At 45.0% G+C, this 15,113-nt stretch overlaps 1 protein-coding gene across 1 annotated transcript; it reads right to left on the bottom strand.

Annotated features, from left to right (window-relative positions):
- Positions 1-11,681: 11,681 nt before the first annotated feature.
- Positions 11,682-14,886, bottom strand: LOC125112869 (nuclear envelope pore membrane protein POM 121C-like). The gene is given in 2 exon segments (XM_047755319.1): positions 11,682-11,708; positions 11,710-14,886. Coding segments are annotated over 2 exon segments (3,189 nt in total). The 5' UTR covers positions 14,872-14,886.
- Between the last annotated feature and the right edge of the window lie 227 nt (positions 14,887-15,113).

Below are 15,113 nucleotides of genomic sequence, written 5' to 3'. Positions count from 1 at the left end.
ATGTGAATGGTTAATTCACTCAGGGGAGAAATATTTGAAGCGTAGAGTTATATGGAATCACCCAGTGAAGATATGTACCTAAGAGGAGAAAAGTTTCATTGTCAGAAACCTGGGACATTGCAACATTATGAAGCAAAGGAAGAACAAAACAGAATCCAACCAAAGAGACTGAGAAGGAGTGGCCAAAAGCTGAGAAACAAGCATGAGAATAAGATACCCTGGTAGCTGAGGTAATAAAAGGTATTTGTCTCTTTGTTTCAACACAGGGAGTTCAACGGTCTCTAAATACTTCTAAGGAAGTAAGCAAGATCAGACCATTGCAATGTGGGGGCTATTGCTGACTTGGCATGAAACAGCTCAGGGAAAGTCAATAATAGCCTTCACATTGCAAAGTCTGATGTTGAGAACATGAGAGGTAGAATTAGAAGATACAGTCTAGTCTTTCAGTGAGCTTTACTCTCGATAAGCACAAATAGTAGCAGCGCAAAGGGACAGAAGCCAAAGAGTGATATGATGCCAATATATTTTTTTCTAAATTTGTATTCTGATTAGAATGATACAGCAGAGAGGGAAAATTGGTGAAGCAAAAAGAGTGAGGACCACCACCATAACTGAATGTTTAATTAGGCAAAAAGGGGTGGGATTCACAGGTCAACTAGAGGAGGTAGTCTTCTATCTTAGCTTTGGCTGTCATAACAAAATACCATAAGCCAAGTAGTTAAAAAAACAGAAATCTGTAGTCTCATAGCTCTAGTAGCTGGAAACCCGAGATCAGATGCCACACAGTTGGTTTATGGTGAGAGTTCTCTTCCTAACTTATAGATATCCATGTTCTTACCTTACAAACAGAGGTTTAGAGAGGGAGAGATTGAAGGAGGGAGGGTGAGAGGAAGATAGGGAAGAAAGTTGGTTGGTCGCTGGTGTCTCTTCTTAAAAGAGCACTAATCCCATCATAAGGTCCCCCCCCATTATCTCATCTAAAACAAACTGCCTCCCAAAAGCATCATCTCTAAATATGGTAACACTAAGGGTTGGGATTTGCACATATGAATTGTGAGGAAACAGAATTCACCCTATAGCATAACGAGGCAGACTGGGGATATATGCCCTTAAATTGAAAGATCATGTAAAATTTTTTTTTATGAATATGATTGCATATTTTTATTTTGATATACTTTAAAGCCATCTGTATTTCTTTTCCTTTGTAAAGCTGAAGAGCGTCTTTCCTCATCCCTAGAAATGAGGTAATCAATGGAGAGTAAAGAGCCAGGAGAATATGTTGGAAGATTAACAAAATGGAAAGTATAAAATTATCATCTTTAATGCATAGGAGATAAAATCAAACTAGTGCGATACGACACATTTAAGAGATATTGACTCTAACAGTAAAAAGCCAAAGACTGGAAACATTTGAAATGTCTGTTGATAGAAGTCTGATGAAATAAACAATAGTATATCTGTAAAAAGGAATACTATAAATTAGGTAAAACAATGAGACTCCTATTGTTACCTTCAAAATTAATACATTAGAAAACTCAAGATACAGTGTGTCTATACATACATACATATATAATAGTTTTTTACATATACTAGTTATATTTATACTATTATTAAAATAGAACAATGTTAAAATATTAGAAAAATCCATTAACAGAGATCATATCCATTATGTTTATTTGCCAACTATCTGTCTTACTTATAATTCTGTGAAATCTGTAAGTTTCTTAATACGTAGATTTTTACACACACAGACATGTACACATACGCATATATATATTACATAAACACACTAAATATATTTTAGAGGAACATAAAGTAGAAAAATGTGTAAGAGAGAAACAGAGATAGAAGCTGCTGCCATTTTTCTAAACACAACCACCCCTGGTATATGGTATGCATTCAGTAAGTATTTTAAAAAATGTATAATGTGATGTATAAATAAAAGAGTAAAGGACTGGAATTAGCATGCTATCTTCTGGGTACTTTACAGAGCATGTGTTGACTATTAAGCATTATTATTATGCATTTCTTTGAAACAAGGTCAGGCAACAAATCAAGATTGATAATTTTTATGCTCTTAGTACAGAACTTAATTGATATATAAACTTTTAGTAAAACACCTTTCTCCCAGTTTACATATTATGTCATACTTTATCCACTAGGTCCTACTACTCCTAAATTTGGCACTGAATTAAAAGAAACACAGAAGGGAAAATGGGATACTAATTAGAAAAAGTGGGCCTTCAGCAACTACCTTATTAGTGTCAAACATTAATTTTCTCATTTGTAAGGAATTTCAACTGCATCAGTAGTGTTCTTCATGCACATCTCTCTTCCTCTCTTTTGCAAGAGGTTCACAAAATAATCAGCCCCTCTGAAATCATTTGGCTAGAGCGTAATAAGTCCTACTTCCATTTAAATTAATGAAGCAATAAAGGGAACTACTCATTTGGGGGGTTCACTAAAGTAGTCAACTGTTGCGTGTACAGCAGCCTACAAGATGTACATGTCAGTAGCTTAAAGTTCTACACATACCACTCATCTGGGCTAGTCTTAATAATATGCCCAGGTGTAATAAATCTGCATGATGGCATTTGGGAGTTTCTCAATGAAATTCAAATTTATATATTTCACGAGTCTCCAAAAGCCATCAAAACCGTTTAATGAATGGACCACTACGGCCTTGTTGAAGTTGGAAGATTTGTGCGTCATGGTTGATGTGAATTAGCCGTGGGTTTTACTTCCATAAGCCACCGCTTCCACCTCTTCATTCTTCTGTATATCATCTGATAGCAACCTTTTTGGCTACTGTATTTGTTTTATCTAAAACAGAGTTAGCAGTTCTCTTGGGGAAAGACTTTGTCACTATTCTGATCTTCAAGAATAAAATAAACATAGACATTTTCGTTATTTTCAAGAACGACCCAAAAGTTGACTTCTCCGTTGCGTCTTTCTAGGCCTCTGGTCAAAATTAATCTTACTCTTTCCCACATTCATATTTCACAACATTTTCTGAAAAACGGTCTTTTTACCTTTACAGAGTTTGTATCTCAAGACTCATTAGGAAAATATATGTCTTCATTAAGTTGAACTGCAGGGGCATTAGAGACTAGGTTTCAGGTGGATTAACTGTTCAACTCAGTGTTCTCTATAGAGCAAGATCACAAGGGCTCTACATTGATCACTTGCTGTAATACCACAGTGAACTGACCACCAGTGTTCAATTAGGGACGCAGAACATAGACTTATACTGCCTCACTCTATCTAACAAACCAGGGCTTGTAATTTCTAATATACGGCACCACCCTAACAATTCACTGAATGCTTGCTTCTTCAGAGTCAAATGTCAAGTGTTTTTGCCAAACTAGTTTAATATATACATATATATTATTCAAATACAAAGTTATCGATCAGCTAATTTACCTATCTATGATCATTCTTCTCTCCCTTTTGCTCATGTCTTCCCACTGTGAGAGTGTTGGAATAAAGGAAGAAAGCAAAGAAAATGTGGGTGACCTTCGACTACTTATGGCAATCTAGTACACGTCTCTGTATATATCATAGAAGCAATGAAGCACGGATCTAAAGATAAGTAACCAATCGATTCTTATAAATCACAAAGATATAAAATATAAGTGGAATAATTATGTAGAAATGATATATAAAGAGCATTGATTTTAATGTTGATAGAGCAGAAAAATCCTTTTACTACTCCAGTATGCCTTAATTTAAAATATTTATTATAGAGGAATATACACTCAATTCAGGAACTTTATAAAATACTGAAAAGTGTTAACAGTCACTTGAAATAACCACAGTAAGACAAATCCATAATGATACCACTAAAGGTAACAGCATTAACGAGATGGAGGTGTGGAGGTGTTTTAAAATTTTTGCAGATTTGATTCTATAAATGGTACTAAGCATTGGAATTCATTCAAGGTCTCTTATTTCTTGGCTGTGTATTTAACCCCTAACGATTTAGGGCTTAGTTTCTATTGGTAAAATACATGTTTTAAAATGTGGCATTATGTGTAAATCAATGAGATAATCTGTGTAAAGCTTAGCTTCTATAGCTAGGATAGCGAAAATGGTGAAAGCAGCAAAAATTCTTGTGATGACAAATTCTATCCTAGAGGAGCAAAGCTGGAAAAAGTATGTTATAAAAAAACAAACACACAGAATTGTGGCCATAAGCAAAAAGCAAAGGCACAAAATATCTATATAATAACTACTTTATGCAGTTGAAATCTTTGGAAATGATTTAGAATCAGTTAAATTATATTGGAAAGTAGAGTTGAGCAGAAAAAAAAAATGCTTTAGCCCATTTAGAAAATCCTTCTAAAAGGTTAATTCTAAATTTCCTTTTGCAAGAAGGGACATGCAACACAATTACAGTTTCTTACTATATTTTTTACTGTTTTTTTTTTTTTTTTCTGTTTCTGGCTGCTCCCGCACCATATGGAAGTTCCAAGGCCAGGGACTGAATCCAATCCCTATCAGCAACCTACACCACAGCTATAGCAATGCTGGATCCTTAACCCCCTGCACTGGACCAGGAATTGAACTGGCCATGGCACAGACACAAGCTGGATCACTGACCCACTGCACCACCACAGGGACTCTCCATTGCTTAGTTTGAAAGGCTGTAAAAATTCCTAGGATCACTCTTCTGTAAACCCAAAACATTTGGATAGGAACTTCATCTTGCACTCTGCTGCATATCAGAGATGTAAGTGGTGAGGGCTCTACCGGCGATGCTCCAGCCGCAAATAGGGCAAAAATGATCCTATCTACAAAACAGAAACATATCAGGCACGTGGAGAACGGACTTGTGGGTGCTGCTGGGGACAGAGGAGGGAGTGGATGGATGGGGAGTTTGGGGTTGGAGTATACAAACTATTAAGTTTGGAATGGATAAGTACTGGGGTCCGACTGTACAGCACAGGGAACTATGTCCCGCCTCTTGCGTTAGAACATGATGGAATACAATATGAAAAAAGAAGGAATGTGTATATATATATATACACACACACACACATATACACACGACTGGGTCACTTTGTTCAATAGCAACTTGTTAAATATAACATGCTAAGTATTTGGACAGCTGTTCCCCTATTAACCTCAGGTGACTAACCACTCACCACTGTGGAGAGCATCACTGATTCTACCAATTTTATTAACCTGCTTGAATTCCTGCCAGTTTTCTGTGTTTTCTCCTATGTAAAAATTATCCTTAAGTACTTTTCTGTAATCTGAATGCGATCATCCGTATACATGCTGCTGACTGAAGAAATGTCTTCATATTGAGATACGAGGAAGTCATCCTGGATTTCACCTGATTTGGCTTGAACTTTACACTAACTAGAACACTCTTTCCTATGGCCTGTCAAACATCCTTTGTACACCTGCTTTAACCACTAAAGAAAATAATGCACTAAGAACATCGAGATGGGGAGTTCCTGGAGTGGCACAGCGGAAACAAATCCAACTAGGCACCATGAGGTTGTGGGTTCACTCCCTGGCCTCCCTCAGTGGGTTAAGGATCTGGTGGTGCTGTGAGCTGTGGTGTAGGTCACAGACACGGCTTGGATCTGGCATTGCTGGGGCTGGTGTAGGCTGGCAGATGTAGCTCCAATTGGACCCCTAGCCTGGGAACCTCCATATGCAGTGGGTGTGGCCCTAAAAAGACAAAAGACAAAGACAAAAAAAAAATAGAATTGCGAGATGGAGCAACTGATTCAGGCATTCAAAGTGGAAACAGGTAGCCATTGCGGATGTTGTTTCAGTCTTGTTCCTGCATCAAGGAGAGCTTTACTTTTCTGAACTACCTCAAACTCAAGAATATCACCAGCCATTTGCAAAACACTCTCTTCTACCACCTGCCAGCTGCAACTTTATGCTCCCTCTCTAAAGCCCATCAGTGTAACTATTCAAACATTTCGGACCCCAACCAATCCTCACTTAAAAAGGGCCCTTACTTCTTGCCTGTTCCAATCCTAATGCTTGACAGACAGCTTATGTACCTTTGCCATCTTTGCCTGCATATGCCTCCCACATTCTGTAGTTCAGTGGAAACACAATTCAAATGCTTATTGAGGCTCTCTCTCCTAGGCTACAGTCTTCAGTGTACATCAGATAAAGCTCTCGTCTATTCCTATCATTGACTGGTCACTGATGGTCTGTGTTGACAGCACTAACCTGAGAAAACACCCTTCCAGACTCATTTCCCACCAGCAGCTTTCGATGAAGCCCCAGACTAAGTTACACACGTTTTACTAATATCCTCATAATTGAATAAGCATATCTGACTGTAATTATCTGACATTCAACTATGACAGACCGAGCTTGTCTTTATCTAAATTATTACTCTTATTTGAATACCCTAGGAGACATTTGGCACTTATGACGTGACTTTAATGTTTGTATGTGATCCTTAATACTCTCCGCTTTAAAGTTGTATTATTTCTTAGAGAGAACCAAAGCTAGACATACATAACCTTTTCGTATAATTTTCTTTCATCTGCTAGATTGGGCTCTGGAAGGGAGATAATTTAGGTATTCCTAAGGAGGTTGGTTGGAAATCCTGTATTCCTTCACTGTGTTTGAAGAATGTGTTACAAAGGAATTACAGTACTCTTCCAGGGCCTGAGAAACTAACAACTTAGCCCATCCAATTATATTCAGTACCATCCTCTTTATTTCACTAGATCATGTTGCTGAGGTTGAAGCATGCCTTAACCCTAAAGCAAACTGACCAATAAAAACATGCTTTCGATTAATGCTGAAGGCACAGGACCTTTAGTGTATAAGAAGCTGCGCCGTGAAGCTGAACTACACAGAAAATGGTAACGGCCAGACAAGCCTCCTTTTCCTCTAAAATTGGTGGCTGTGTGTTAGTTAAATAACTACCTAGAGTATTTCTCTTTATGCTTAACATCTACTGAATATAGACTTAAGTAACTCCATTATTGCTATTACTCATCAGTGAAGCTGGAAAATGCCAACAGAATGTGGATATGATGCTGAAAAAAGGACTCTTGTTTTAAAATGCAAGAAAATGATGTGTCAGTTCCATTGTTCTTGAGGAACTTACGAGAAAACATAATATTCAATGTGAAATAACACACAGCCAGTTTCAAAGACATGTGCTTTTGTACATAGAATTTCACTATATCTACTTCCTACAGAGTTCTCTCAATTTTCAAATTTCTGTCAAAGTACGTGAAAGCCAGAGAAAATGTTCATGATTTTCTCAACAAGCCACGTTACAAATGCAGTGACAGAGGCCAATTGATTAGAGATTACACTTAACTGAAGACTTTGTTAAAATATAATGTCTGGTGAGAACCTTTTTTGTTTGTCTGTTTGTTTGGTTTGGTTTTAGGGCTGCACCTGCTGCTTATGGAAGTTCCCAGGCCAGGGGTCTTGCCCAGGAAGTTCCCAGCTACAGCTGCCGGCCCCTACCACAGCAGCTTCCGGCCTACACCACAGCACTTGCTGGTCCACACCACAGCCACAGCAGTGTAGGATCTGAGCCATGTCTGCAGCCTACACCACAGCTTCCGGCAACACCAGATCCTCAACCCACCCACCGAGGCCAGGGATCAAACCCACGTCCTCATGGGCACCGGTCGGGTTCATTACTGCTGAGCCACAAGGGGAATTCCCTGGTTAGACCCTTTGTGCCATTTATGCCAGGTGAATTTCCTACCTTGGCATGAAACATCAACAGCTATGGCCACAGGCTCATTTGCCAACCACTCTGTGTAACTTAAGTTTTATGAACATGTAGAATGAATAGACATGAACAACTTTTGTTAGTCAAGAACTGAAATCTCTATCATTGTAGTGAAAAGCAGTGAACAATCTATAATTGTTCCTGACTTCACTGTTGCTTCATCTTTGTAAGACCAGACAGGACCTGTCATTCGTATAAATGGCAGCTTTTATGTTACCAGAAAATTACCAATTTGGTAACATATGTGTATATTTTGAAGGACATGTATTTCTTTTCAATTTGTGTTTGGCTTAAGTCTAAAATCACCCACCCATGGTTCAGGAGAGCCCCAGGAGAATTTCAGACCTAAAACATGTACTATCAACTCATATTCCAGTGTCTGAGTTCAAAGTTCACAGTTTAATACGGGTTCCCAAATTTTAAAGAACTTCATCGGGGGGAAAAGAAGCTTAGAAGAAGTTATTGGAGGAAGACCTAAAAGTCTGTATAGTGGTTCAGGCAACGATATAGTACTTGAGATTGAGTCTCGATTGCAATAGCCTTGGAAAATTGTTACCACTGACACTTTTTGACAATTTCACGCACAAATCATTTTCCTTGCCATACTGTTGAGTATGGGTCAGCCCCATCGAATCTGCATTGCAGCACTACAAAAACCAAAGAGGCACAGAAGTGACATGGTCCTCTCATTATATTGAATATAAGCTAGTGATTGATACCATGAACACCTGAGCAAACAAATGATAAAGTATGAATTAAGACATGGGTTCCAGCCATCCCATAGCCAGCAATCTCTTTGCCACATGGGATTCTATAAAATCGCATAGCACATATAGAATGTAAGGGCCTACTCATGTGCCTTGTACTAATTAGGACACTGGTCACTAACTTCAACAGAGGCTAAATAGAAATCTGAGCTGGCGAGGCATTCCAGAAAGGTAACATGACAAGATCCCAAAAGGCACAGCTTCTTTTGAGAATTCTATCTCCAAAAACGAAAAAATGTACATTTCGGAAGTAACATTATGGAGAGGTCACCCCTCAGATTTCTTCATTTAAAAAATTAATACAGAATAAGAAAGAAGAGTAAATTCAGAGGGAGGTCAGAAATAATGGCAAGGAAAGAAACTAATAAATAGAGTGATTAAATGAATCCATAATGAAAGATAAAGTTAATAAAACCATAACTGATGTTTGCGTTAAAGATTGTGATATGGAGGATTTCCCATCGTGGCTCAGTGGTTAAGGAATCTGACAAGGAAGCATGAGGTTGCGGGTTTGATCTTTGGCCTTGCTCAGTGAGTCAAGGATCCAGCATTGCTGTGAGCTGTGGTGTAGGTCACAGACTCGGCTTGGAGCTGGCAATTCCTGTGGCTCTGGCATAGGCTGGTGGCTACAGGTCCAACAAGCCCCCTAGCCTGGGAACACCATATGTCACAGGAGGAGACCTAGAAGCAGCAAAAAGGAAAAAAAAAAAAAGAGTAAAATGGAATCCTAAAACAAATTAATACGAAACATTCATATCAACATTAAACCATTTTATTTATATTATTTCTAAAAGGACTGAGACATTTAAGCGGTATAAAATATTAACTAGACATGTTTGTTACATTTTTAAATAGCAGTCTTCAAACGAAAAACGGCAGGTTGAATACATACATTTACTGCTGCTGTCTCACAAAATTACCCAAAAACTTAAAGGAAACATTAAAAGGGAATGATTCCATAAGAACAAAGTTAATGGATAAAAGGGTAACAATGACAGTCACATTTTGCAATCAAAAGTATACTAAAAGAAAAAAACTGTAATCTTATGTAGCAATTCTGAAAATGTCTAGTAGGGGGGACAGTGCCAACAGGTAGTCGAATGCGACATGCTCTTGTAACTCAGAAGTATTCAAGAACTGGAAGCACTGCATACATTTGAAAATGAGGCTCACACTGTAGCTGAAAGTCAGATGGGTTGCACCTTTTGAGGGGAAACCTTTTTTCCCATATTTTCCTCCAATCCTCAGAAGAGCAGAATAATGTTTTGGTCTCCTGGGGGTTCCTGGACCAAGGGTCCTGCCTGGGGAACTGAGGCAAGCTAGCTCAGAGGACTAACCTGAGAGGGTCTGCCTTATGTAAGGTATAGGCAGAAGCCTGATTTCTAGGCCTGTGCCCCACCCCCCTCTCGTCCTGGCAGATGTTCCAGGTTCAGGTCCCTCCTCAGCTCCACACACAACAGCTAGGAGTCGAGCTCTCCAGGGGGGTGGGGGGCACAGTCCCCTGCCAGCAGACAGTCACCCTCAGTCAAAAAGGGCAGGGGGACTCCTTACACCTCCGTCACATTTATAAAATAAGAATTACATTTTGTGCTTCCAGAAGAAGCTCCAGGCCCTCGGAAAGGCTGCCTGGGACAGCATTTGAGCCTCTTCTTCACACAGGCATTACTGAACTATACAGCTAATTTCTAGTCTATAGCGTTTCTTCTTAACCACCTCAATGAACCAAGCTTGAAGGAATTTAAAAGGCAACTTTTAGCTTAAACACAAAAATAACTATTTTATCTTGTTGGAAATGTTTAAGTATGTTTTTCTTTTAACTTAGACACACGCACTCCTGCTTCTCCCAAAGAGGATGGGCGTGGCAGCCAGGCTCTTGGGCCTGGAGTACGTGGTTTTGGAAAAAAGGAAGAAGAAAGGAAGGGGCGGGGGGAGTAAGATACGGTTTTAAAATGTGGTTTATTATTTAGGCTTTCTAACTTATACTATGGGTGATCTACCCTACCGTGAGGTTAGGTAGATGGGCAAAGAAAAAAAGTGGCCCCATCCTCCTAGGCCACCAGCCCTGAAGGTCAAAACACCATTTGAAAAGTCAAGACTCAGCACTTTGAGCCATCAAGTGGTGCTACTTTCCACATTCAATTAGCGAGGCCCCAGAAACTTAAACAGTTCCGTCCGGCACTACCAACGTGCTGCCACTCATACAATTCAATTCTTCCTTCAATCTCGACTCAAAGAGCAATGGACAGGCGCATCCGACAAAGTAATACAGGACAAGGCTTAAACGTGTGATCCCTGGGAGGCAGATAAGTCCAGCGAGGCCAACAGGGAAGGTGGACAAGGAGACAGCTGAAAGCAGTGGTCGGCAACCTGCTTGTTCCAAGAGCTTCCCTCTCCCAGAGTGACGGGTCACCCCTCCATCTGCCAGGCTAACGGTCCTGAGCCACCAAGCTCATGGGGGCCAAACTGGCAGAGAGGGTTGGCGATGAAACAGAGGCCCCGACTTGAGGAGCAGCACCCACTGGGGTATCCAAGGCAAAGCTAGACTCAGGATCATTTCAAAAGGAACTGATCCTGCAAGCAGTCGGTGATGGACGAAGCAACAGGAATGGAGACACTGAGTCCTCTAATAGGACAAGATGGGGAGACGCACCTTTCATAGCCAAGCCAAGCAAGGTAAAGCTATAGGGATAAGCGCTTCCCCCAAGCCCATCAAATGCATATCAGAGATGCAAGTGGTGAGGTCTCTACCTGCCACTCTCCAGCAGAGCTGGCTCTCAGGGAAACGCTGGCAAGGCAGCTGCCTCACTAAGCTTATACACCACGCGAGCCTCAGGGAAGGAAGCGGGCGATATGTTCAGCTGTTTCTTCAGTTCTCGCCAGCCTCACCAGTGCAACTGTTCAAGTAAGGTCACAGGCTTCTGCCCGGCCACCCTTCCTGCCTTCCCATCCCCCCAGAGGCCTGGGCCTTCTGCTTCCTGCAAGACAGGGAACAGCCTCTGCACCTGCCACTCCCCCCCGCCCCCCGACTCATGGATGAAGCCAGACTGGTTCAGAGATCTCTGCTTTATGGAACTAGAAGATGAGAGGCTCTTTCTGGCAGGTGCCAAGGTCCAGTTGTTGGCAGGAGGGGTAAGGGGGTGTGTGTGGGGGGGGGGGGTAAGGGCCAGGGGCTACTTCTTGCTAGTGTGCTGCCTCCGCGGCCTGTAGGCGTTGCCAAGCCCCTGGGGGCTTGGATCCCACACCAATGGAAAAGGAAGGTCCTTTTCTAACAAAGCCCTGGATGGGTGTTGAGGACGCCCTAAAGGAGAGGCTGCTGCCTGATGTGCCCACCCCAGGGCCAGGGGTGCTCTGACCAAAGGTGGGCGTGGAGGCGCCTCCAAACACACGTTTGCTCTCTGCAGTGCAGGCCACATTGAGGGCAAAGGATGTGTTCTGGCTGGGCGCACCCAGGCTCTTCTGACTCAAGCCTCCCACAAAAGGAGTCGTGCTGCCAGCGGTCCCACTCTGTCTTGCTCCGGAGCCAGAGGCTCCTGAGGCAGAGCTGGTGCCTGGGGAAGCCACACTGATCCCAAAGCCTCTGCTGCCAGAGGGTGGGGCTGCCCATCCCCCAAACGTGAAGGGAGATGGTGTCGTGCTACTGGAGCGACTGGCCCCACTGCCGGTTGTCTGGGCTGTAGCTCCAAAGCCAGAGGTGGTGGCTGCACCAAAGGAGAAAACGGCTGTGGTGCTGCCAAAGGCTGGCTGGGCTGCGGCTGGAGTGGCAGTTGGGGCGGGGGCTGCAGAGTTTCCCAACGTGAAGGAGCTGCACAAGCTGGGGACAAGGGATGGCTTGGCAGCCCACTGCTGCTGCCCATCAGTGGCCCCAAACCTGGGCTGGGCCTTGGATCCTGGGTATGATGAGAGAGAGGGCTTGGCACTTGAGCCAAAGGGAATGCTGATGGCTGGGCAGGGGGTGCTACTGAATGTCAGCGTGGCCTGGCTGGTGGTGGCTGGGGCAGAGGCTGGAAGGCTGCTGCCCAAATCACTAAAGCCAGCAGTGCTGCTGCTGCTGCTGCTGCTGGCCACTGCCTGAGGGGCACCGGGAAGGGACTGGCCAAAGCTGGTGACTGCTCTTGAAGGAGGCATGGTGGGAGGCTTACCAAGCTGGACTATGGAGCTGGAACCCACAGCTGGGTTTGTGAAGCTGGCACCAGAGGCAGAGGGAGTCCCAAAGAGGAAGGGCTGGGAGGTGGAAGCGGTGGTGCTAGTCACGCTGCTCAGGGTGCTGGTCATGCTGCTCAGACAGAAGCTGAACACGGGCTTCAGAGCAGAGTCTACGGAGGTGCCAGCTGTGGTCACAGCAGCCACTGCAGAGGTGGCGCCGGTCTGGCCAGGGAAGAGAGGGGCGCTCATAGCACTGGCTGGAGGAGCTGCCTGCTTGAAGAAGGGAGTTACCATGGGCACGGATGCAGGTGCCTCCCTGGTGTGAAAGCCAGGTTTAAAAGTGAGGGACGGGCTGCGGGTAGTTGCGGGGAGGGCTGAGCTGGAAGATGTGGTGGCTGGGACCTTGGAAGGGCTAGAGGGCAAGGGGCCCTCGTTCTTGCTCTTAGGAGGGGGCCAAAAAATGGGATCGAGCACGGGAGATGGTGAAGACACAGCAGGAGCTGCAGAGGCAGGAGGCTTAGCAGGTGAGGTGCTCAGCATTCCACAAGGAATGTTCTGCTTGGGGGTGGGAGGTGGGGCCGACAAGGCTTGGGATTTGGCAGACGTCTCAGCCTGAGGGGCTGGAGGTGACTTGGTGTCAGTGACTGGTCCTATGGAAGAAGCGGGGGTAAGGGTGTCGCCACAGAAAACGGCTGTAGATTGGGAGTCTGAGGAGGTGCCCGCAAGAGGCCCTGACTGTGAAGAGCCAAGAGGGGCCAGAGGGCTGGGTGTCTTCGGAGGCGAATGGGCCACAGGGGTTGCCATGCCAGCAGACTTGGGGAGCGATGGTAGGCCGGGGGAATCCTGCTTCTTCTTCAAGCTCTTCAGCAGTGGGTTAGGGCTTGGGGCTGGGAGGGAGGTTTCGGTGGCAGGAGTCCCAGCAGTAGGCGGGCTGAAAGAGACGGGAGGCTGACTGGTAGGTGGGCTCTCAGGGACAGCGCTCAAGGCAGTATCAGTCTTATCCTCCAAGATCTCGCTGAACCATTGTAACAAAGCTTTCTTTTCCAAGTCTAAGTCTTCCGCAGTGACTGAATACCCAAGCTGGGGAGGTGGAGGCAAGGTCAGCTGCTCCCCTCGCCAGGACCGCAGCAGCTGCACCTTCCGCTTACGCCGCCCTGAGCTGCCAGGTGTTGGTGGAGAACTCCACGAGTTCTGTTTCTCCCTTGTGGTTGTATCGGCAACTTCTGCTCCCTGGGACTCCTTGTCTGTTGTGAATGGAGTTGAAGAAGCAGAATGATGAGAAAGTTCCTCTTCTCTTATTTTCTTTGCTGGCCTCGCTAGAGCCTGGGAGCAGGACGAAGCTGGGCTGGAGAAGGGGGATGAACTAGGACCCCTCCTCTTCCGCAGCTGAGAGAGACCTCCAGTAGAACTGTAAGAACTGGTGATGGCATTGCGGCTGGAGATGGGCATGCCGCCTGAGTACGTGCTGGTCAAGGAGCTCAGAGAAGAGGTGCGTGACCTCTTATTTAGGTGGGCGTCTGAGCTCTGGGGACTGAGACCTCTCTTCAGAGACCCAGGCTTAGGCACAAAAGAGGCAGGGATTCCACTGGCCGCCAGCGGCTCAAATGCTGAATGTCCACGTCCACTGCTCTCCTGGCGCCTTCTCTTTTCTTCCTGGCCATCAGCCAGTATTTGGTCTTCCTCCTTCACCGTCCTTTTCTTCCTCGCTCTGAGGGCACTCAGCACAGTCTCCTTTGCACATGGGTCTGGGGCACTAGCTGATGGGGAGGACACGGTTGAGCTGCTACTCTGCTCTGATAGCGGGGGACGAATCCACTTGCTATCCGGAGGGGCAATCCTCACTCTCACTGGGCTGCACACCATTTTGGAACTGCGAGCAGAGAGCACAGTCTTCTTGTGACAACTATTCCAGCACACCGTGGGAAGGACCCCCAGCGAGGCATATTGGGCCTGCTGGATTGGGTATCTCCTTCGAGGTGTTATTACAAACCGATGTGCTACAGGGCCACAACCCCGGAGGGCAGTCCTCCTAGAGGGTCGGGGAAGAGGAGTGGGTAGGGAGGGGTGAGTATGAACCCCGGGGGTATGGCCTGATGGAGCTGGCGGCGGCGTGGGGCGGATGGGCGGGGGGCGGCGGCCAGGCCTCTCCCGCAGGTCCCTGGCCTCCGAGGTGGAGGCAGGCTGCGGGGGGGCGGGCTTGCCTAGGTAGTTGCCCATGAAGAACAGATGAGCGTGGGTCCAAGTCCTTGGAAGAGGCGCGGAGGCTCTAGGAGACTTCCGTTTACTGCTGACTACGCCGGAGGCAAGGTGAGCAGTGTTCGATGGCAGCGCGCGTTCCGAACCAGCGAGGTTCGGAAGGCGCGTGAACCTCGGGGCTCGCGGCTCAGGCCCCACCAGACCGCGGTAGCCCCCACAGCTAGCCAGGCCAGCGTAACCGCCACCCCCGCGGGCACCAAGTA

Source organism: Phacochoerus africanus, chromosome 12 (genome assembly GCF_016906955.1).
Source record: "Phacochoerus africanus isolate WHEZ1 chromosome 12, ROS_Pafr_v1, whole genome shotgun sequence".
Lineage (NCBI taxonomy): Eukaryota > Metazoa > Chordata > Mammalia > Artiodactyla > Suidae > Phacochoerus > Phacochoerus africanus.
The sequence above is the reverse complement of the archived record's forward strand: the minus strand, read 5'-3'. Positions and strand labels throughout refer to the sequence as shown.